The sequence below is a fragment of the Sceloporus undulatus genome, chromosome 2 (genome assembly GCF_019175285.1).
Source record: "Sceloporus undulatus isolate JIND9_A2432 ecotype Alabama chromosome 2, SceUnd_v1.1, whole genome shotgun sequence".
Classification (NCBI taxonomy): domain Eukaryota; kingdom Metazoa; phylum Chordata; class Lepidosauria; order Squamata; family Phrynosomatidae; genus Sceloporus; species Sceloporus undulatus.
This window is the reverse complement of record NC_056523.1, coordinates 332,480,496-332,504,097: the sequence shown is the minus strand read 5'-3', so window position 1 is coordinate 332,504,097 and position 23,602 is coordinate 332,480,496. Positions and strand designations below refer to the sequence as shown.

Sequence of the window (23,602 nt, the reverse complement as noted above, 5' to 3'; positions counted from 1 at the left end):
AGAGTCCATGCTAGAAGCTTGAATGTGACATCAGTCTTTGTTCTCTCACAAGATCAACATTCCCACCAAGTGGACACACCTCTTTCCCATGAAGTCACCATACTACACAGGAGCATAACAATAATACATTTGTTGATATTATGTCTCAGCACATGTCCTTGAAGACTTGTTCTTCCAGGCCTAGGCTTTCTGGCTTTCAACAGGAACCATTTTAAACCTTAGTTAACCATTGACACATCTGAACATTTTCAATACAATTTAGAAATATATTTTAACAATTTCCACAAGAGGTTGACCTGAAGGACCTACAAATTCTGAGAGAGAACACTTCTCTAGGCATTTGTGGGTCTTCCTGCACAATTCTACAGTCAGTTTCCAGCAGATGTTGCCCACAGAGTTGCACCATAGGACCTAGAGAGTCCAAGAGAGGTGTTCTCTCAGCTTAAAAAATTGGTTGCTTTTCCACTTTCACAGCGGTCCTCAGTGAATATGGAGGATCCACTGTAGTTTGAATCTAAGACAGAACTTACATTTTAACATCTTGAAAAGAATTTAAAGAAATAGTCTGTAGGATCAGTCTGCAGAGAGATCTTGTAGCTACCTTTGAGATCAACTGAAAGAAAGAAGTTGACAGCATGAGCTTTTGTAGACTTAAATCTGAGGAAGTAGACTACAGGCCCTGTGTAGACCAGCCATTAAGGCCAGCCTGGAGGTGGAGTTGGGGTGTCACATCCACATGACGCACACCCCACCTTTGCCCCCAGGGCACCATGATATTGCGTGCCATTGCACACGGCGCACAGTGTCATGGCGCTCCTCTGGCACCGCATCCATATGATGCAGCACCAAAGGAGCACCTTCAAGCCATGGTGCTGCAGCTATCGCTCCTTTTCCAGGGTGCAAAGGAGTCTCTTATTGCGGCTCCTTTTTGCACCCTGGAAAGGCCAGATCAGGGCTGTGGCATGCGGTTACCACTGCCCTGATCCGGCACACCTGAAGGCAGCTACAGGCTGCCCCTTAGGGGTAGTCTGCACAGCTCCTTCAGCCTATGAAAATTAATCTCAAAGCTCCTCCCGCAGAGGTTTGTGATACATGACCCATGTATAAGATCATAGCCAAAGTTTCTTTTGGCTTCACTGGTTGGCTTTCCTGGGAGTAACACTTATACCGAGTCACACCAGCTGGTCCACTTAGCCCAAGATGGTTTGCACTGACTTGCAAGGTTTAATTTCCAAGATTTCTGGGCTTTATTCTCTATCAAAATATGCAGGCAACTGAGGCCAGACGGCCCTAATTCATGGATAGCTTCGTGGCTGCTAAACTTTTGCTTTTCACCTCTTGCTTGCCAAAACTTCTAATTAAAAAAGGGGGGTTATCCTTCTTGCAAGCAGAAAGCTGTACCAATGCAGCATGTTCAAGAAAAAATGGGTTGTAGTATTCCGTGTGTGGGATCATAAAGCCCAATTATAGCTTCCATTTTCCTACTTGATTAGGGACTAGCACCTTGCCATCTCACTCAGAAGGTACATCCTCACCTGTCTCATCCGATGCCTAGGAGGATAAGAAACCGCATAAATTTTCTCCTAGCCTTGTGAGGTGCTGAAATCATTTCCTGCCTTTTTTGATGAGAGCTCTCACATTTGCAAGGATGATATTCTTGTGTGGCAATTGCACAGTGGCATTACATTACCATAACTGCTCCCTTCTTGCATGGGCTTTAAAAAAAAAAAAAGAAGGTATCAGATGAGCTGTTCCATCGTTTTGTGCTTGCTGTGAGTGTCTTGCTTCACAAAAGAAAAAGACCATAGAGTTTGGTGTACAAATTAGAGAAACCCTGACATCTGCCCTGAGGGGGGGGAAAGAGTGTCCCGAGGGAGGAGGAGTGAGATCTGTCCTGACCCCAGTGCTATTCAACATTTGAGTATGTCTTTCTGCATGGCAAGGGGTTGGACTGGAGAACTTGTGGTCTTGTGGACTCTTCCAATTCTATGATTCTATGATTGTTATCAATGACTTGGATGAAGGAATGGAGGGCATGCTTATCACATTTGCAGATGATACTAAATTAGGAGAGGCAGCTAATATCCCAGAGGATAGGATCAGAATTCAAAATGACCTTAACAGACTAGAAAGCTGGGCCAAAACTAACAAAATGAATTTCAACAGGGAGAAATGTAAGGTACTGCACTTAGACAGAAAAATATGAAAGGCTCAGATATAGGAGACACGTGGCTTGACAACAGTTCGTGTGAACATGATTTGGTATTCTTTGTAGACTATAAGCTCAACATGAGTCAATGGTGTGATGCAGTTTAAAAAGCCAGTATGATCCTAAGCTGCATCCAAAGAACTAAACTGAGGGGGGTAATAGTACCAGTCAATTTTGCTTTGGTCAGGCTTCACCTGGACTCCTGTGTCCAGTTCTGGGCACCACAATTCAAGAAGGATGTAGAGAAGCTGGAGCATGCCCAAAAAGGGTGAACAGAATGGTGAAAGGTCTGGAAACCACCAAGCTCTATGAGGAACAGCTTAGGGAGCTGGGTATGTTTAGCCTGGAGAAGAGAAGGTGAAGAATTGACATGATAGCCATGTTTCAATATTTGAAGGAATATCCTATTAAGAATGGAGCAAACTTGTTTTCTGCTGCTCCAGAAACTAGGATCTATAGCAGTGGATGCAAACTACAGGAGAAGAGATTCATCTTCTACATTAGAAAGAACTTCCTGATGGTAAGAGTTGTTCGACAATAGAAGAGGCTGCCCCAAAGTGTGGTGGAGTCTCCTCCTTTGGAGGCTGCTTTGAAGCAGATGATGGATGGGCATCTGTCCCAGGGAGGGCTTGGATGGTATCTTGGATGATGCCTTGAAGCATGGTGGAGTCTCCTTCATCGGATGGCTGGATGGCCATCAGTTAGGTGCACTTTGATTGTGTCTTTCTGCATGGAAGCATGGCATTGGACAGGACAGCCCTCAGGGTTTCTATGATTCTATGATTCATGTTCTTAGATGAGAATGAGAATGTTGTGAGGCTTTTATTTTCTGGTCATCTGTTGCAGCAGGTCAAGAAAGTCTCTCTTCTTGAGACTTATAAACTGTGTGAATATTTTTCAAATCTCTATATTCTCCAGGCTGTAGAGATCCTTCGTTTGTCCTTCAGGTTTCCCAGTTTGCTGTGTTTATCAAAGGGGCAGAATGCTTTATTCACATTTCCTAAGGCTGATTTGTACTACAATGCTAGTAGTTCTTAATCTCGATATCGCCTGCTGATCTTCTTGGCAAAAGTGCCAGTTAAGAAACTGTGCTAAACTCTAAACTATGGGAAAGCTCAAGCCAAGGTCTTCCAAAATCTTTTGGCAGGACCCAAGATCTGACCTTTCTAACAGCTCCACTTTAATGAAGTTAGCAGGGATAATTTGCAAAGGAGATGAAATCTGGCCCGAACAGAGCCGTCCTGCCAAGTTATGCTTTGATTGTGCAAACAGCTCTTGAAAGCCTTGCCAGTTATTTGGGGGAATGTAATGGAGGTCAAATTGTCTGGGACAAAGCAAAATCAGATTTTGGAGTGAGAGGGATGGAGAGGGTCCAGAAGCAACTATCTCTTTTTCAAAATGGAAGAGCTGGCAGGGCTGTTTTTTGAAACTGGCCACAGAACCAGGAATTGGTTTTCTGAGGCTTTTCATGAAGGAAAGCGGTTCCATCCTTTAATCATGGGAAAAGGAAAGATACAAAGGGACAGCTGATGGCCGATCCTCTCAACAGAGGAATGGCTGAGTGAGCCAAGAAACTTGAAGAAAAGCAGAGGGTTTTTTCCTGTAGTTCAGCAGCTAAGATGCTGACTTGGTTTAGGAGATGCAAACAAAAATCCATCCGAAATGCACAATATATTTGTTGCAAGCTTTCAAAGCTCCATGGGCTTCTTCATCAGGCAAGATGTTACAAACCAAACAGTAGAAAAATAACAATTGGAGATAATAATAATAAATAATAAAAATGTTATTTCTATACCGCCCTTCTATATAATCAGGGCGGTGTACAGCATTATAAAACATCCATACAGCATATACAGTTCAAAGAATTAAAATACAACAATATAAAACATTAAAACAATCTAACCAGCTTGCCACTGCTAGCAGAGGGGGGGAAGAACTAATTGGGGCATATGTCAGGGAATGCTAACCTGAACAGAAAAGTGTTAAGCCCCTTTTTAAACTGGGCCAGGGAGGTGGCCGAGCGGAGTTCATTGGGCAGAGAATTCCAGAGGGTCGGGGCCGAGATGGTGAAGGCTCTCCTAGACGTAGAGGCTAGCCTGGCCCCTGGGACCCTCAATAACTGCTGCCCAGATGTTCTGAGAGTGCGGGGCGGATTGTATGGGGAGAGGCGGTCCTCAAGGTATCCTGGGCCCAAGCCATTTAAGGCATTATAGGTGATAACCAACACCTTGTATTGCGCCCGGAAGCGAATAGGCAGCCAGTGCAAATCTTTCAGCACTGGTGTTATGTGGCTGGCTCTGGGTATGCCAGTAACCAACCTGGCTGCCATATTTTGCACCAATTGTAGCTTCCGGGTATGGTACAAGGGTTGCCCCATGTAGAGCGCATTGCAGAAGTCCAAACGAGAGGTTACCAGAGCGTGTACTACTGTTTCAAGGTGCCTCCGGTCCAGGAAGGGACGCAGCTGGTGAATCAGCCGAAGCTGATAACAGGTGCTCCTGACCGTCGCATCCACCTGAGCTGTAAGGTGGAGGGATGAGTCAAGGAGCACCCCCAGACTGCGTACCGAGTCCTTCACGGGAAGCGTGATCCCGTTCAGGACGGGTGGAATCACCGCCATCCCCGGGCCAAGGGAACCTATCACGAGCACCTCCGTTTTCTCTGGATTCAGACTGAGTCGGTTTTCCCTCATCCAGCCCATTACCGACTCCAGACAGGCCACGAGAGGAGAGATGCCATCCCCAGTCACTGCATCAGTTAGTCAAATACCTGCATGTTGTTTCAGTCTATAGTAAAGATAGTATACGGGTGAGGATATATTTTGTGCAGGCAGGTTCCTCCTCCTTCTGGCCAGGCAGTGATAGGGAGATTTTGAAAGTCCAGGAAACTTAAAGTCCATTTGCAAGGCATTGAAGCATGAATGAGGAGGAGCCTGCCTGCACAAAATATATCCTCCCCAGTATACCGTCTTTACTAAAGATTGAAACAACATGCAGGCATCTGACTAACATCTCCAATTGTTTCAGTTTTTTACCTCCTGTTTGGTTTGTAACATCTCGCCTGATGGAGAAGCCCATGGAGCTTTGAAAGCTTTCAGTTGGCCAATAATGTAATAATAATAATAATAATAATAATAATAATAATAATAATAATTTGTATACCGCCCTCTGGCAAACCAATCCGGGCAGTTAACAACAGTAAAATATAAAATATGACAATTAAAAACACTTTATCCCTCCCCCCCTTAAGACAGTATTAAACAGTATAACATATTAAAACACAATATCAATGCATAAAAACAGCAATTAAAACTAAAAACCTTGATATCCCTCTGTTGATCCTCGACCATCACTAAGATGGGGCCACGGGAGGAATGAGGGAATCAGGAACCTGGGCCGGGATGGTTAATCTGGAAAGGCCTGCCGGAAGAGATCCGTCTTGACCGCTTTTTTAAAGCTGTCTAATGATGTTATCTGACGGATCTCATCCGGCAGGTCGTTCCAGAGTTTGGGGGCGACAGCATCACTGATGGGTTTCTGTTTGCATTTGTTAAATGGCCAACACAGCTACCTCTGCATGGTTTTTGGTTTAGATGAACCTTTCTTTGACTGTCTGTTGCTTTTCAGAAATGGCCAGCATTTTGGCCAAACTGGTCAGCTATAATGGGGAGCAAATGGTTTGGAAAACCAGTTTCTTTTTCTCAAGAGAAGGAAAGATCCTTGCTAGGCTGGCTGTGGAACCAGCACTTAGAATCACAGAATCATAGAACTGGAAGGTACCCCAAAGGCAATCTAGTCCAATCCCCCATCATGCAAGAATACACAACTTAAGCAATCCTGAGAGCTGGCTGTCCAAACTCTGTTTAAAGCCCTATAAAGGTGGAGAGTCCACCATACTCCAAGGGGCTTGTAGGCAAAGGACTTGTCTACAGAGAAAGGAAATCCCATATTCACTTCATAGCAGCTGCGACCTGGACACACAATGTTCCTCAGGATTCACAGGCAACGTGGGCCTTTTCCCCAAAATCCATAGAAAAAAAGAACTTCATTTTACCCTGCATTTGCCTGGAAAATCCAGATCAGCATAGAGGACATAACCATGTGGCCAGAAATACTCTGCACTATAGGGTATGTGTTTGTCGTAGGACTGACCTTTTCTTCTGGGGTTGCTCCAGTCTCACTCATTGAGTGTAGCATTCGTAGCATCACTGCAGACTTGAAATCTCTGTTTTCCAGCAACTACAGGGTGGTTACAGGGTTTCCTGCCTGTGTAGATCAACTTCCAGGGATCCTGCTTGGTCGTTTCAGCTGGTGAGAAACAGATCATAGAATCATAGAATCATAGAATCGTAGAGTTGGAAGAGACCACAAGGGCCATCCAGTCCAACCCCATTCTGCCATGCAGGAAATCCAGTTCAAAGCATCCCTGACAGATGGCCATCCAGCCTCTGTTTAAAGACCTCCAAGGAAGGAGACTCTATCACCCTCCGAGGAAGGAGTGCATTCCACTGTCGAACAGCCCTTACTCTCACGAAGGTCCTCCTAATGTTCAGGTGGAATCTCTTTTCCTGGAGCTTGCATCCATTGCTCCATTGGGTCCTTTTCTCTGGAGCAGCAGAAAACAAGCTTGCTTCCTCCTCAATATGACATCCTTTCATATATTTAAACAGGGCTATCATATCACCTCTTAACCTTCTTTTCTCCAGGCTAAACATCCCCAGCTCCCTAAATTGTTCCTCATAGGGCATGGTTTCCAGACCCTTCACCATTTTTGTCACCCTCCTTTGGACACATGGCTCCAGTTTCTCAATGTCCTTTCTGAATTGTGGCGCCCAGAACTGGACACAATATTCTAGGTGGGGCCTGACCAAAGCAGAATACAGTGGCACTATTACTTCTCTTGATCTAGAGTCTAGACACTATACTTTTATTGATGCAGACTAAAATCGCATTGGCCTTTTTAGTTGCTCCATCGCACTGTTGACTCATGTTCAACTTGTGGTCTACTTGGACTCCTAGATCCCTTTCACATGTAGTTTCATTCAGCCATGTGTCTCCCATCCTATATCTGTGCATTTTATTTTTCCGCCCTAAGTGCAATACCTTACATTTCTCCGTGTTGAATTTCATTTTGTTAGCTTTGGCCCAGCTTTCTAGTCTATTCAGGTCATTTTGAATGTTGATCCTGTCCTCTGGAGTATTAGCTATTCCCCTAATTTGGTGTCATCTGCAAATCTGATAAGTATGCTCCCAATTCTGTCATCCAGGTCATTGATAAAGATGTTGAATAGCACTGGGCCCAGGACATCCTTCTCTCCAGGATGAAAAGGAGCCATTGTTGAGCACCCTTTGGGTTCGGCCGGTCAACCAATTACAGATCCATGTAACAGTTCCTTTGTCTAGCCCACATTTTACAAGTTTGTTTGCAAGAATGTCATGGGAAACCTTGTCAAATATCCCTTTCCTTGCACCCCAGTTAGAAGCTGAGCAGACCTCCTTCTCCAAATCCAAGTTTCAGCTCTTAAAATGGGTGAGGGTGGCATTTACATAGGTTTCCAGTAAGACTCTATTGCAGGGGTAGGCAACCTTTTTGAGCCGGGGGCCGGGTTGCTGTCCCTCAGACAACTGGGGGGCCGAAGCCAAAAAATAAATAAGCAAATAATTTTTTAAAAAATTAAATATATAAATAAACCAGGACAAATGTAGGACAAAATTTTCAAATGGAAGACACTTTTTTTTAAAAAAATGGAGGACATGTGAAAAAAATTGCTGATTTTTTTTAAAAATGTTAATATAAATTCATGTTTCTGAGGCTTCTATAGACAATTGCCCCCCAAAGGCCCCGGTGGCAATCGGTGGCAGGACCAGGCCGGGAGCCGGTCCCAAGGCCTTGCCGGGCCGCATCCGGCCCGCGGGCCGCAGGTTGCCTACCCCTGCTCTATTGTCTCACTGAATATAGACCAGTTACAGACCCACAACACTAGGTATAAATCCATAACTACAATGCTGAATATTGGCCTATGCCACTAAGGTGGTGTCTGTATGGGCCAGAATACTCTGGGAGCAGCCCATACTATTCTGATCCCAAAGTTGCCTCAATGTTCCATTGTTACCTGCAAATTCAAGTGATGGCAGGTGGCTGTTCACATACATGTCCCACTGTGCCACCCACCGCTACTGCAGGTTGCTGTCTTGAGGCCAAAATAAGGCACATGGCATCGTTATCATGGCTATGCATCTCTTTCTGACCTCAGAGGGAGAAAATTGTGAAAGTGGATGGCACAATGGGACACATTGTAAACTGCTGCCCACCATTACTTCAGAAAACTCTGGAAGTACTGTAGTGCGTTTTTAAAATTTGGATACATGGAGCATGTGGCGAATTCAGTGCTGAACTGGCTGGACATCGTTTGGACAGTTTGCACCAGAACTGGGGATTGATCCCTATGTTATCAGGACTGTTTACCATGCGGATAGGGGAAGGCCTGTGGGGGCACAGCCTATGTTACCACTATGTACCTATAACAGTTCACTCCCAAACTCCAATTTCCAGTTTGAAAACTGGATGAAGCTGGGAGAGCTATTTCGTCCAACCAAGGCAGTCGGTGCTGGTCTAACTTAAAATCATAGAATCATAGAGTTGGAAAAGACCCCAAGGGCCTTCCAATCCAACCCCCTTCTGCCATAGAGTAAGACACAATCAAAGCACCACTGACAGATGCCCATCCAGACTCTGTTTAAAAACCTCTGACAAAGGAGACTCTGCCACTCTCTGAGGGAGCGTCTTCCTCTATTGAACAGGTGGAATCTCTTTTCGTATAGTTTGCATCCATTGCTCCATGTCTTAGTCTCTGGAGCAGCAAAAAACAATCTTGATGGTCTTCCTAGCCTGTCTCTGATGTAAAGTTGCTTGGCTGTGGCCTTCTTTAATGGTTCCAGGACTTGACCATGAGCCCAGATGGAGGGGAGGAAAAGGGGAAAGATTGGCTCAGTCTATCCAAGAGAGGTCACAGAGGACTTTCCCAGTGGTAACAATTTCATAGAATCATAAAATCCTCTGACTTGGAAGAGATCCTGGGTGTCATCTAATCCAACCCTTTTAGCTTGCAGGAATTCACAACTAAAGCACTCCTGATAGATGCCTATCCAACCTTTGCTGAAAAACCTAAAACGAAGGAGAAATAGAAACAGGCAGAAACAGTATAGATCTCAAGGGAAGTTACTTTTTCTATTGTCAATAGAGTTGAAATTTAATTGCCTGGATTTTATGACTCATTGCCTCCCAAAGCCCAAATGGCCAAAGAGAAGAGCGGTTTCTCATTGCCTTCAGTGATAGCCTTCCAAAACACCTTACTGGCAACAACAAAAATAACATCTTGGCAAAATGTAGGCCCATGACTCAAATAACGTCATTTTTGTCTTCTACTCCTGTATGATTTTTAACACCTTGGCCTGATGAAGGAGCCAATTGAGCTTCAAAAGCTTGCATGTTATATTTTGTGCATTTGGGGTTGGGCCAGTAAAGTTATAATCGTGTTTGGATGTTATTGTACAGTACAAAGAAGAAGAATCCAACAGCTTTTGAGCAGGGACGTAGCTAGGATTTTAGGAAAGGGGGGGGGGTCCAGACTAAGTGCCACCATTATAATGGGGCTTGGGTGCGGTGGCGCAGCAGCACACACCATTCATTTTTCTAATGGAAGGGGGGGTCTGGACCCCAAGGACCCCCCCCCCCTTGGCTACGTCCCTGTTTTGAGGCAGTCTGTTCCACTGAAGAACAGCTCTTACTATCAAGAAGTTATTTTTGGGGGGGAGGAGTGTCTCTTTCCTTGCAATTTGGACCCTTCTAGTTTCTGGAAACAGCGTGATGAAGTGCTTTGAGTTTTGGACTAGGATTCCAGAAGACCAGGATTTGAATCCCTGCTCAGCCATGGAAACCCTCTGAGTGACCTTGGGCAAAACACTCTCTAAGCCTCAAAAGAAGGCAATAACAAACCTCCTCTGAACAAACCTTGCCCAGAAAACCCTATGATAGGGTCATTTTAGGGTCACCATAAATAAGAAACAACTTGAAGGCACACAACAAGAACAGTGTCACTGGAGTGGCAGAGGAAAACAGTCCCATCCCCTTGGAGTCTGCTGGTATGCCACCTCATGCCCCTTCCTGCCATGGTTCTCTGGCTGACATCTGCCAGGCTTCATACAATTCGCTTCTGTTCCTGAACTTTGCCATCTTTTCCCTAAATGCCAAAGGACTTTCAAGGCTACCCCCCCCCCCCCCCCCCAGTTTGGAATGAGGAAGGGAGCCAAGTCCTATAGAAGTCTTAAGCAGCCTTTCATTGTATTGTCCTTGAATATCATATATCCCCAGATGTTGCTGTATTTTTGTCAGGGTTGGGTTGGCTGTGGGCAGCCTCCAAATGGCCCCCCTTGAGCTAAGGAAGCTGCTGCTGCTGCACCAAATAGTCTTCTCCTGAGCAAGTTGAGTTCCCAGAGGTGACTCCTGGCCCAAACCTCTGCTATAGCCTGGCTCACCAAGGGAGCACTTTGGTTGCACTATGGAAGCAGATGGAAATTGTTGTCCACTAGGGAATATCCCCATGCAGTTCAGTTGTGCAGAATCAGTGTATGTATGTGACACTATTATACATGCATACCACATTTTGTATTGTGTATGCATGCCCATTGTGCATTTGGTGGTGCATTTGGTTGCACATCCCATGTCTCCATTCAATTGCACAACATCTTCTTCAACGCAAGGGCAGTGTAGTGTCAGAGAAGGAGGAGAGTGAGGAGAAAGAGTTCATAGGTGTTTTCCTTGTGCTGTAGCCAGAAAGGATGGCTTTGCAGTGTCTTTGCCACTTTTCTCAGAATTTCCAGTGCAATATCAAAATCAAAATCAAGATTAGCCACTTGAGGGAATGAACAAACACCTTATTATATTTACCAGTGACATTATGACAGAAGTTAATAACAAATAGCAAATAACTAGTGAGCTATCTTTCGGGACTGTTTTAATAGTAACAAGTTATGACCTACTGTGTAGTCAGAGTAATGAGTAAAATAACTTGTTCCTTTTTTAAAAGCAACATCCCAATCCCTGGGCGTATCTCACAAAACTCTCCTTCTTACCCACACAGGTAGAACTGTCCGATGGAACATCCCACATCATCACAGATGCCTATGCAGGCAAGGAATACATCATCCAGGTTGCAGCCAAGGACAATGAAATTGGCACATGGAGTGACTGGAGCGTAGCTGTGCATGCCACGCCGTGGACAGAGGAGCCCAAACATCTCACCACAGAAGCCCAGGGAGCAGGTGAAGAAATGGGAAACGGGGCCAGTGGAGTTGGTTGAAGCAGAGACAGGGATGGGGGAAATGCCCCATGGCGAGGTATACATCCATCTATCAATTTATTCCCTACCTGTCTTCCAATATGGGAACCAAGATAGCTTACAGCATCGATGTAAACAAAATAACACTACAGGTTGATCTCCTTTACCCAAAATGTTTGGGACCAGAAGTGTAATGGATTTTGGAGTTTTTCAGATTTTGGAAAATGAGATCCCTTGGAGATGGGACCCAAGTCTAAACATGAAATGCAATTATGTTTCGTATACACTTTATCCACGTTGCCTGAAAGAAATTTTACACACAATATTTAGTACTTTTGTGCATGAAGGCCTTGCATCCCGTATCCTCACCAAAGATGGCTCTGAGAGTGATAGGTCTGAGAGAAGGTACTCTCCAGTAGATTTTAAAACTTAGGGAGGGTCATATTGGGAGTTATGGTCCTTTAGATAGTCTGCACCCAAGACTTGAGGCCTTTAAATCCTCTTGGCACATTTTATCCACCCTACACTTCACTCTGTAGCAATGCTTGCCTTCACTCTTTGCAGAGAAAAATCCATGTAGGGTGGAAGTGATGTCAGAAACAAAGATGTGGGAGGACAACTGTTGGCTGAGATTTGTGGCATTCCCCATAAATCAAATCATCCCAAACCTGACAAATGAGGATCTATTTCAACATGAAGGGGTGAAGCTAAGCTTGTGTTCAATTCTATCTTTGGATCACTCTTTTTTCTGGAGCTAGCAAAAGCTCTGCCTGGGACTTGCACAAGTCTCAACCAAATGGTCCATCATGTAAAGTTGAAGGCTTTCATGGCCAGCATCCATAGTTTTTCGTGGGTTTTTCAGACTATGTGGCCATGTTCTAGCAGAGTTTCTTTCTGACGTTTTGCCATCATCTGTGGCTGGCATCTCCAGAGAATGCTTTGCCTGGAAAATTTGGGTGTATATATCCTGTGTGAGCCTGGGAAGGCAGGAGTGATTTGCATGTGTCTTGTTCTGTGCTGATGGCAGGCCTCAGGATGGGAGGCTAATGCAAATGAGGATTATTGTCTGCTAATTGGTGATCATTATCTGCCACACAGAACATGGCCACATAGCCTGAAAAACCCACAAAAAACAGTCCAGCATGCAAGAGGTCCTGCAACCAGCTCTCAGTGTTGAAAAATGGCAACATGGCTAGCACTGGCAAGTATCTGGCACATGAAACCCAAGAGATTTCGTGCATCCTCTGAGATAGATCCTAAAATTATCTGTTCCTGGCATCAGAAGTAAGCCATGGCACAGCATCTCTTTGAACCCAAGATAGGAATGGTGACTTGGATGTGACTTGGCATGTTCCACACATATCTATCCAAGGGGCCAACAGCTTTCTGAGGGGCCTTTTCTACTATCAGGTGGAATCTCGCTGTATTGTGTGGTGGCCAGTGCTAAACTTGAACCAGGGAGATGTGAGAGTAAAATGTTTCCCTTTGTCTGCACCATGGCTTTGCCTTCCAAATGCAATGCCTCAGGTGGGTATGGAGAAAGGATTCTGTCTTTTCTGGTCTCCTACATCTGGTTTTGGGGCCCTTTTATATTAAACAATTAGTAGTACTATGATTCCACTTTAACTGCCTTGGCTCCATTCTACAGAATCCTGAGATTTTCAGTTTAGGGAGGGATATTTAAAATTCTGAGCCAGAGAGATCTAGTGCTTCACCAACCTACAGATCCCATGAATCCATGGGTTATAACTATGCTATAACTATGCAGTATGAAAGGGCTCCTAATCTAGATGGCTCTTCCTTGCTCTGAACCTTCTTCTCTTCTTACATCCTCCAGGCATGGCAAGTTGTGGGAATTTATTTAATTTATTAAAACCTTTGGGGTCAAATTTATTTGTTTAAGCAAACAGAAACATGCCATTAAAGAAACAACAATTTTCATACCTCTGTAATAGTGCTATGGTGCCACTTTGGTGATCCACATTCCCACAATCGCTCTTATGCATTGCCTTGCTCACCCCACCTGGCTACCTGTGTCCGTCCTACATAGCACACCTGCATTGTTTGTTTGTTTTTGCTGCAGTTGCATAATTGCACAGTTTAGATCCTTCTCACATGACTACTTATGCGCATCATTTCCTTTTCTGCTGCTATTGTGGAGTCATATGCTCCTGTGCTGCTGCCATTTCGCTCTTGCAGCCATCTGATAATAGCAGTCTTTTGATCTGCTGCTCTGGTGCTGGCAATATGTATTCACTGTATTATAGTTGTCCATGGATCCTGTCCAGGTGGCTTCCCTTGTGCTCAGCATTTAGGGAGAGCTGATGGAGGCTTTCTTGAAGGGGGAGATGCAACAAAGGCTTAAGTAGTGATGCCTACACCTGTGTGTTTGTAGAAATTTGCAACAACTGAGACTTTTACTTGCAACTCTTTCCAACAACGAACAATTGGAGCTAGGAACCAAGGATGTTCTACTGATCTGGTTTGACAGCTGCTTGCACCAAGAGGTTGGTGGTGAAATCTTGTGTCAGACAGCAGTGGTGAAGGTATTTGCCTTGTAGAATGATGGCACATGGCTGCACAATTTCAGAATGACCAGGGCCATACTTTTTGAGATTGCTAATAGTAAAATGGTACCTGACGATAACAGATATTCAACAACGGAATATGCTTCCTCAAAGTGTGGTGAAGTCTCCTTCTTTTGAGGTTTTCAAACAGATGGATGACCATCTGTTGGAAATGTGTTGATTGTGTATTCTTGCATGGCAGGAGGTTGGATTGGATGGTCTTGGGGTCTCTTCCAACTCTTGTGGTTCTATGATTCTGTGACCTCATTTCCAGCCCAAAAGAACAATAACAAGGGAGGCCATTATCATTGAAGACAGAGTTGTCACCGCAGTTTAGTGGCCCTCTAGGCTCTTATACCACACGGTACCAGCTCACTTTGGATTCAGCACATCAATAGTTCCAGAGATTGCCATAGAGGTCTGCCTCTCCACAGAGCATATGCTATTGAGAAAAACTGTTCAATTGGGTGACTATTGCAAGGTATGCTGTCCTTCCTCCCTTTTTCTCATTTTCTCTTTATTGTCTCTTTGTGTCCTTCACTGTTGTAGGTGCTTTGGATCTGGGAATATTTTGCCATACACTCCAAGGTGTTTGGCAGTAGCCTGCGCCATGTGTCTCCCTTCCATCATTGGGCTCCTGCCATGCTTCTGTTCTGTGTTTATACCATGGAGCATGCCATAGTGCTTAGTTTGGGAGCAGTCTGTTAGAGAATATCCAATGTCTACATCATGCCTGTAGGACCTGTGGTGAGAGATGTGGGAGGGAGGATCTCAGTCCATTGCAACACTGCAATTGGACACCTGGACAGGTGGCTCATAGGGCAATGTGATAGTGCAGCTGCTCCTGACACTGCACCTTCATTAGTTTTCAAATAACAATCGTTTTGCTTCCTTTTTCCTCCCCAGATCATGGATGGTTTCCAGGTAATGGGACTCCCTCAGTGTGTGGGGGTCATGGATGGAATCATAGAATCACAGAGTTGGAAGAGACTGCAAGGGCCACCCAGTCCAACCCCATTCTGCCATGCAGGAAATCCAAATCCCCAACAGATGGCCATCCAGCCTCTGCTTGAATACCTCCAACAAAGGAGACTCCACTACACGCCGAGGAACGAGTGCATTCCACTGTCAAACAGCCCTTACTGTCAGGAAGTTCCTCCTAATGTTGAGGTGGAATCTCTTTTCCTGTAGCTTGCATCCATTGTTCCGGGTCCTGTTCTCTGGAGCAACAGAAAACAAGCTTGCTCCCTCCTCAATATGACATCCCTTCAAGTATTTAAACAGGGCTATCATATCACCCCTTAACCTTCTCATCTCCAGGCAAGAACAAATATCCCCAGCTCCCTAAGGCGTTCCTCATAGGACATGGTTTCCAGACCCTTCACCACTTTGGTCTCCCTCACACATATCCCTGTTTATCCCCCCTCCCCTAGTAGAGATGAGGAGATCGTGAATCACAAATCCTCCAGAATGGAGTCCTGCAGTAGCCCAGGAACTACTGATTGCACTGGCAGATTTATTGACAGTGAGCTTGGATCAACTGAGAGGAACAATGATACCCATGTTTTCAGGCACTCTGTTTTATGCCAGACCATGGATGCAGGTGTGTTTGTGCCTGGAAACCCAACCATAACCATCCATGGGATTCAGATTCCTCCACTCATCCTTTCAGATGGCACATACCCTATGCATCAGTAGCTGATGAAGGTTTCTAGAGGTTTCCTGGACAACAGAAAGCAGGTCTTTAACAGTGTCTTCAATCATGCATGAAATGTTTTTGAGTAGGCTTTGGAATGTCTGACGTCTAGGTGATAGTACCTTGGAGCATAACTTAATGTGTTTGTCCCTGTGCTATACAACATCTGTGAGTCAGGGGGCTAGGTGTGTGATGAGGACATTAGGGCTCCAGCTGAGCTGGAGTTTCCTGAATATCAGGAACACTATCAGTCCTACAATGACAGGTGAGCAAAGGAGGGGAAGATGGTCAGGATCACCATAGCTGTTATGCTGGCTGGACCATGGAGGCCAGTTCCTGTTCTTGCTTGTCAGGTTTGGGAGTATCTTACAAAGAACTTTACTGCACTCTGTTTTTCCTACTACAGCATCACTGAGTAAACTCACTGTACCCTTGTTCCAAATAAACTGCTGTGTGGATTCTGCTTGCTGTTTGCATGTAAACAAAGTTTATTTAACAACTTGCCAAAATCCACTGCTGCAGGAATTACCATGCCATTGTAAACAACCAGGGGAGATCTGAAATATCATTCCCTCCACAAGAAACCTCATTTCCCACTTCCCTTAATTCAATATTGGTAGATTCCCTGAGGCTTAGGAGCAGGATAGAACAGGAGAAACTCTTTGTGCTTTATTATCACTCCCTTTTCGTTGTTGCTGGCAGTTCGAGCCAATCCACATAAAGCTTATACTTTGAACTCTCATTAGACAAATGTGGTTGAACTTGCAAGCTTTACCATCCCCAAACACAACAGTTACTGACCTGGAGGCTTCCTTCAGATGTCAAGTCCCATTTGCAGATGGCTTCAGGCTTCATGATTAAATATCCTGATAAAGATGCCATTGTGTTATTAAACCAATCTCCCCTTTCTGATATTGCTTGCAGAAGGTGAGGAATGCTTAAAGTTGTAATCTGGATATATCCTGCTCCCATTTTGCAATGGATTCCTGAGAAGGCCATTGTGCAAGACATGAACAACAATATGCCATTATGTTTTTCATGGCTTTACAGTACTGAGTTTCAGCCAACACATGAAAGGAAGGATTGCATAAGATGTGGTTTCCCTGTTCTTTCCTATTTAAAAACAATGGTCGGGGGACAGCTGAGCTGGAAATGATGTGAGATCCTCTCCATGCTGCTTTCAATCATGTTTGGGTGCCATTTTTGTCAATGCTCAAAGGTTTTACACATAGGTCCTTTCACGCTAAACAGTTACAGTGCTGTAATTCTGCTGCAACTGACATGTTAACTTCCTTTGGAATCCTGGGGTTTAAAGTTTATGAAGGAACCTGGACTCTATGACTACTGATTCTTAAAGCCCCTCCAAATCGCAGCATTACTCAAGACGGGTCCATGGCAGTGCTAGTAGAACTATAGTACAGCAATCATTTAGTGTGATTATGCTCGAATTATGCTGGGCATTGCAGAAAGGATGATATGGAGTGGTGTATTTCCTGGTGCAACATATCTGTAGACTTTTCTGTCTTGAGCCGAATTCCCTGATCATGCCTTGCTTTGCACTGGTTTTCTACTTCAACTGCCATGGCTTCGCCAGTTTGGGATTTCCTATCTATAAACTAGATAGCAAGAGACTTGGCAGAATGCAACTATTATGCATAGATTGTGGACTTCACTGTTGGGCCAAGGAGATAATGAACCTGACTGAACTCTGATCCATAGCACATGTCTCCCAACAATGATCCAGTTGAAACCTCCCACATCCTCAATGCAGTTCATAATCTACTCGCTTCATTCACATCTTTGTGTAGTGTGCCTGTCCATTATTTGATTCACATTGGTGTTCTATTCCTTTTCACATTACAGAATTATTGCACTATCATTCCATTTTAACTTCCGTAGTTCCAACTTATGGAATCATGGGATTTGTAGTTCAGGAGTATTTTGAATTCTCAGCCAGACAGGTCTAGGGCCTCACTAAACTATAAACCCCATGGCTTTCAAGTGGAATCATATATAACTGTGCAAAGGCAGTGCATCACAATAGGCACATGTACTTTGGTAGCATAATAAGAAATGTTCTGAGCCCTGTACACCTCATCCTCTGGATAATGGAGCCAAAATGCACTTCCAGGGCCATCTTCATAATGTTTGCTCCATAGGTGCACTTCCTGTGGCTGAGAAGGAAGGCACTCTGCAGTGGGAGCCTTCCCTAGAAGCTGCTACATCACTCCTGCCACAGTGGGGAGAGGAGCATCCCTCTGCAGAGACACCAGGCCTGCCCCAAGTGAAGGTGGGCCAAGTGAACTCCCACAGAGCACAGGTAGGCACACCATGATCACCTCACTTGCTATTGGAGAGAGCACAGCTGTCTGCTTTCTTCTCAGGGAATGTTCCCCCTTTCCCTCTAAAGCAGCAGTTCTCAACCTGTGGGTCGTGACCTCTTTGGGGGTCAAACAACCCTTTCACAGAGGTCGCCTAAGACCATCGGAAAACACATATTTCCAATGGTCTTAGGAACTGAGACAAAAATAATTTTATGGTTGGGGGTCACCAAAACATGATGAACTGTATTAAAGGGTTGTGGCATTAGGAAGGTTGAGAACCACTGGTTTAGAAGATACTGAGTGTGTAACATGGGTCCAGATGTTGCACCCCTTGTCCCTAAATTAATGGACTTAGGCCAAAGCAAGGTAAATTGATGTTAGTGGTCTGTGTCTGTGGGACCTAACTACATTCTTTACACACACAGGAAACCCAAACCTCCAAAGAGGCAGCAGCAAGGGACAGAGGAGCCAGGACAAACTTCCAGTCCACATCCCCATATATGCTCTCCTACAAAGAGTCTCTCAAAACTGACTGTACGTATCCTTGCCCAGAACACCTTTGGCAACTGAAAAAGAGCAGTATGCTCACAATGGAGTAACACTGCAAAGTCTGACACTACATAGCTTAGATGCAAGGCATGTCTAACTAACAAGTGAGTGCCAGCAATAAGCAGATCTTGCTGCTCTCATACCACGCCCCTAACATCTTGTTTTCCTTTTTTCCATGCAGAGCAAGCATTTGCTGCCCAGACCAAGGCATTTATGAGCAGGGTAGAGCATCGATTTAGTGCCATGGAAGCATCTGTAAATCTCCTGCTGCAATGGATGGATAACTACAAGAGGAGTGGTGATGTGGTGTAGGCACATCTTCATGTGTATATAGTTGTATGTAGTTCTGAAAATTAAAGCCTGGTGGTTCTCAGTGTGCAATTGCTGTATATCTTTCAACCTACGAAAAAGATTGGAAAATAGTGAAGGAAAGTTTTAGCAAATCTAAACAAGGGCACAATATCTGCCAAAAGAGATGATCATACACTAAGTATGGTCTCTTCCAACTCTACGATTCTATGATTCTAAGTAGCTTATCACAGAAGGAAAGAAAGCAGATGTTAAGCTGAATAGTAGTGCCTTTCTGTATGCCTTACCACATGATGCTGTAGTTCTTCCATTCTCTTCCCATAGGAGACAGTCTTAAAAGTGAATCTTTCTAGCTGGAAAAATCCATTTGACAAAAGATTCATTTTTAAGACTATTTCCCACTGGAAGAGAACTGAAGAACTACGACATCTTGCTGTAAGGCACATAGAAAGGCACTACTATCTGACTAAACTTTTGCTTTCTTTCCTCATGTGATAAGCCAGCAAATGAAACCCAATTTACCAGACCAATGAAAGGACAAAACATCATCATTACGCTCCCAAACAAGTGAGTTAGCTGCATGAGACTGAGAGGCAAACAGGGACTTCAGTGTAAAATGAATGCTACAGTGGGCCCTCGATATCTGCTGAGGTTTGATTCCAGGACCTTCTGTGGATACCAAAATCCGTGGATGCTCAAGTACCATTATATACAATGGTGTAGTAAAATGGCATCCCTGATCTAAAATGGCAAAATCAGTCTTTGCTTTTGGGAATTCTTTTTGTGAATATTTTTGAACCCTGGTTGGTTGAATCCATGGATGCAGAATCCTTGGATACAGAGGGCTTGCTGCATTTTGGACCAGCTACCACAAACAAGGCCTGTTAAAGCAAGGAAGTTGTATGAAGGCACCATAGTTGTTTATGAAATGGGGCATTAATAACACTGAGAGTAACATCCCACCAGCTTCTTAGTCCATACCCCAGTAGGTTGTTTGAGACACACACACACAGCAGTCAGAACTACAAGCAGAAACACTAACACCCCACACAGAGATGTCTAGCATCCATCCACAGAACCCATGCACCCAGGCATTAACTTTTCCTTGCAAAAGGGAAAGCTCTTATTTTTGGAGGAAGAAAAGGGAGTGGAAGTCCTTAGTAGCTTGTCAAGGAGTGATGCTGAAGGCAATTATCCAGTGATGCTGCCATGAATGAAAGTCCACCAGTTAAAACAGTTGATGAGCAATGCTGACACCAAGGGCAGCTGCACCAGAGACTTGACATCGCTTGGGTCAGAGCATTGAGAGAATGTGCCATGCTGTTCAAGGTGCAGTTACTTTCAGAAACAACTTCCAAAACATGCTGCCAATCCCACAAGCACACACATTGTAGTGCTACCAGAGTCATGCTACCAGGGCTGTAGTGTCTTCCTAACTCATATTCCAATCCACTATTTGCCTCATACTGGACCACAGATCACTTCTGGGATGTTTAGGGTATTACTCTGGCTTGCAACTTAGAGAGGGAGACAAACAGTTCAAGAGGCGGCACAGGCATAATATTATACTGACAAAATACAACAGATACCTTCACTGCAATGCCCTGTATGTCCACAGAAGGATTATTGGGTGGGTAGGGGGTCTAGGTGGAATCAGTAGCAAATGATATGCATTAGTACCCCAGTTATCAAATGATGACAGAGCAGGTGCAGCACCCTGATACTGCAGCTGATAATGTCAAAGCAGCACACAATGTAGCCAGTACCTGATTAGACTTCTGTATCATTTTGCTCAACTCACCGGCATTCATCCAGACTTGCTGTTGAACTCTCTCCAATTTATTCTGGGTGGGATTGTTCTGTGTGTGGTTTCCAGTCACCACTCACTTTCCACAGCTGCAAGGGTCTCTGACCCACAGCCTGGCAATCGTGGACAGTGTGGTTGGGTGTGCACTTGCAACAGATCCCAAGGAAGTGGCGCCTGAAGGATCAGGGCCATATGAACCCAAAGTCACCCAAAAAGCAAGGGAGGAATCGGATAGCGATCACAGAAGGTTCAACAAGGGAGGTGAAGCATGGGAAGGAGTCCCACCATTCCAAGCTTTAGAGGTGGGAGTTTTTATTCCTCTGTTTCCTAGGCTCTGCCCAAAGCAGAGTACTGGAACAGTGAATGCCTTCTGAGAATTTGCTCAGGAACAATCTAAATCCAATGAGAAGAGAACCATTACTTGTCATCCATTGCATGAAATAGCATCGTATTGAGGATCCTGTACATATACGTGCACAGGTATACACCAAGATGCATTAATGTAGGTGTACATGTACATTTCACAAAACCACATTACATAGCAAAATATATTATTATATTAGGAGAGGAGCAGCTTTGCTCCTAAAAGCCCTTAAATCCTCTTTGTCACTGAAGAGTTATTAGCAGCATGGCATGGGTAATAGGCGCAATACCCAAGGGAGGTAGGAGGAAATACAAGCTTCTTATATCCTCTCTTTGCTTCTCTTTCTTTCTGTCTCTCTCTGGCAATATGTAATAGTTCAACCATTGCATATTTCCATACCCCATAACCATTTCCACTGTGCATCAGAACCACACTATATACACTTCCACACATAAAACAAATTATCCACTCTGTAACCTGATTTATGTAATCCAATCTGTGCACCAACCTTCCCCACAGCGTGGACACATAAGAGAGTGGATACATGAGAGTCCAGCCCTGACTCATTTGGGGTCTGGTCTTCACTGGCTAAAACACTCTTGGCTGCCCTGTTCATCAGACTGGCACCACCACTGTGGTCACAACAAAGTGATCAATGCTGGGCACCTTGTTCTGACCTCAAAGCCGCTTGTGCCATCAGCAATGGTGCCAGGTGGAAGGCAGCACTTGTCATCACTGCAGAAAGAACCAGATGCATGATGGGGTGAGCTCCTATCACTAGTTCCAGCTCCTGCCAGCCTAGCAGTTCGAAAGCATGCAAATGTAAAGTGATAAATAGGTACCACTCGGGTGGGAAGGTAAACAGCGTTCTGTGCACTCATGCTGGCCACATGATCACAAAGTAGTCTGACAATGCTGGCTCTTCAGCATGGGGAATACCTTTACCGTAAAGACAGTCTGTATCCAATTCAGGGTTTCATCCCTAAATCATGTAAATAGGGGTCAGTAAGCTTGGAGAGGATTCAGTGTAAATAACCTACATAGACAAGGCCTGGATTTATCCTGGAAGAAAAAGTGGTTAGAAGATGTGAGTTAAAGAATGGTACATGGGTTTAGAGTGAGCCATCAGGGGAAAACAAAGGGGTGATTACATACAAACAACCACTGATGGCACATAATTTCAAATTCCCATGGAACCCTGCAAGATCCTCACCATTAATCCAAAATAGTGGAAACCACAACAAATGGTGGGCACTGTCATAACTGTGTAATTGTGGCATGCTGGTGAACTACCACAGCAGCGGAATTGCATGATTACTGTAAAACTTTTTTAAAAAATTAAAAACAGGGAACAGAACAGTGGTGTAAAAGTATCTTTATTCTTGCATACCATTCTGTCCCATTCTTCCAAACACCAGAAGTGGTGTGACTTTGCCCTACTTGTGGACAGGGAGGGAGAGAAAAGGAGAGCAGGGATATTAGAACCGCATTGGAATGAGACTATCACACGAGAAGCAATAGCTGAACAGCAGCAGTATTGGAGCCATTGACAGGTTTTCCCCAGCCATGAAAAGAGCTGGTCCAACAATGATGTGAATACCAAATAACAACAGGAGAATAAACAACATTGTGTAATAAGGAAAGCTCAAACACAGAACAGTGCCAGTGCAATCGTGCAAAAAACCTACCATGTGATAAAGCCCTTAGTCTGCTTAATTGTTTTCAAACCATTTTAATGACATTTCAATTGGTTAAATTGATTTTATTTTATGACAGCCTGAGGTCTTATGATATAGAACAAGATATCGCTTATTAAACACTAAATACAGCCTTTTCCACTGCGCCAAAAATGGTTTCGATATTTGAGTGCTTCAAACCCCACTCAATCAAGGGAGCAAACACTTGCAATGTGAAGTCAAAGGTTTTCATGGCCGGCATCCATAGTTTTTTGTGGGTTTTTTGGGCTATGTGGCCATGTTCTGGAATGGTTATTCCTGATGTTTCGCCAGCATCTGCGGCTGGCATCTTCAGAGAATGCTGACCTGGAAGAGAGTGGGTATACACACACACACACACACACACACACACACACACACACACTGTGTGACCCTGGGTAGGGAGGAGTAATCTGCATGTTAATCTGTGTATTGTTCTGTTGTTAATGGCCAGGCCTCAGAGTGGGAGGATATGCAATAGAGGATTAGTGTCGCTTAATTACTGATCATTGTCTGCTGGGAAAGCCCCTGACCCTGGATGGTTTCTCATTTGCATTTGCTGAGTCCTGGTTTTGGTGTTCTTCAGGACTGGTAGCCAAACTTTATTTACTTTAAGGGTTTCTTCTTTCCTGTTGAAGATGTCCAAGTGTTTGTGGATTTCAGTGGCTTCTCTATGTACTCTGACCTGATAGCTGTTCACATGGTCCAGAACTTCAGTGTTTTCA

At 44.4% G+C, this 23,602-nt stretch overlaps 1 protein-coding gene across 4 annotated transcripts in view; it reads left to right on the top strand.

The window, feature by feature from the left end:
* The window catches only part of CNTFR (ciliary neurotrophic factor receptor), a 549,220-nt gene that overhangs the window by 512,767 nt on the left and 12,851 nt on the right, over positions 1 to 23,602 (top strand). For 2 of the 4 annotated variants that reach the window (XM_042448839.1, XM_042448840.1), the window contains 4 exons: positions 11,349 to 11,529; positions 17,969 to 18,129; positions 18,559 to 18,667; positions 18,864 to 19,239. In XM_042448839.1, the coding sequence (XP_042304773.1) occupies positions 11,349 to 11,529; positions 17,969 to 18,129; positions 18,559 to 18,667; positions 18,864 to 18,865 (453 nt within the window). In that variant the 3' untranslated portion in view covers positions 18,866 to 19,239. Of the gene's footprint in view, positions 1 to 11,348; positions 11,530 to 17,968; positions 18,130 to 18,558; positions 18,668 to 18,863; positions 19,240 to 23,602 lie in introns of those variants that run through there. The other 2 variants (XM_042448838.1, XM_042448841.1) reach the window with 2 other exon arrangements.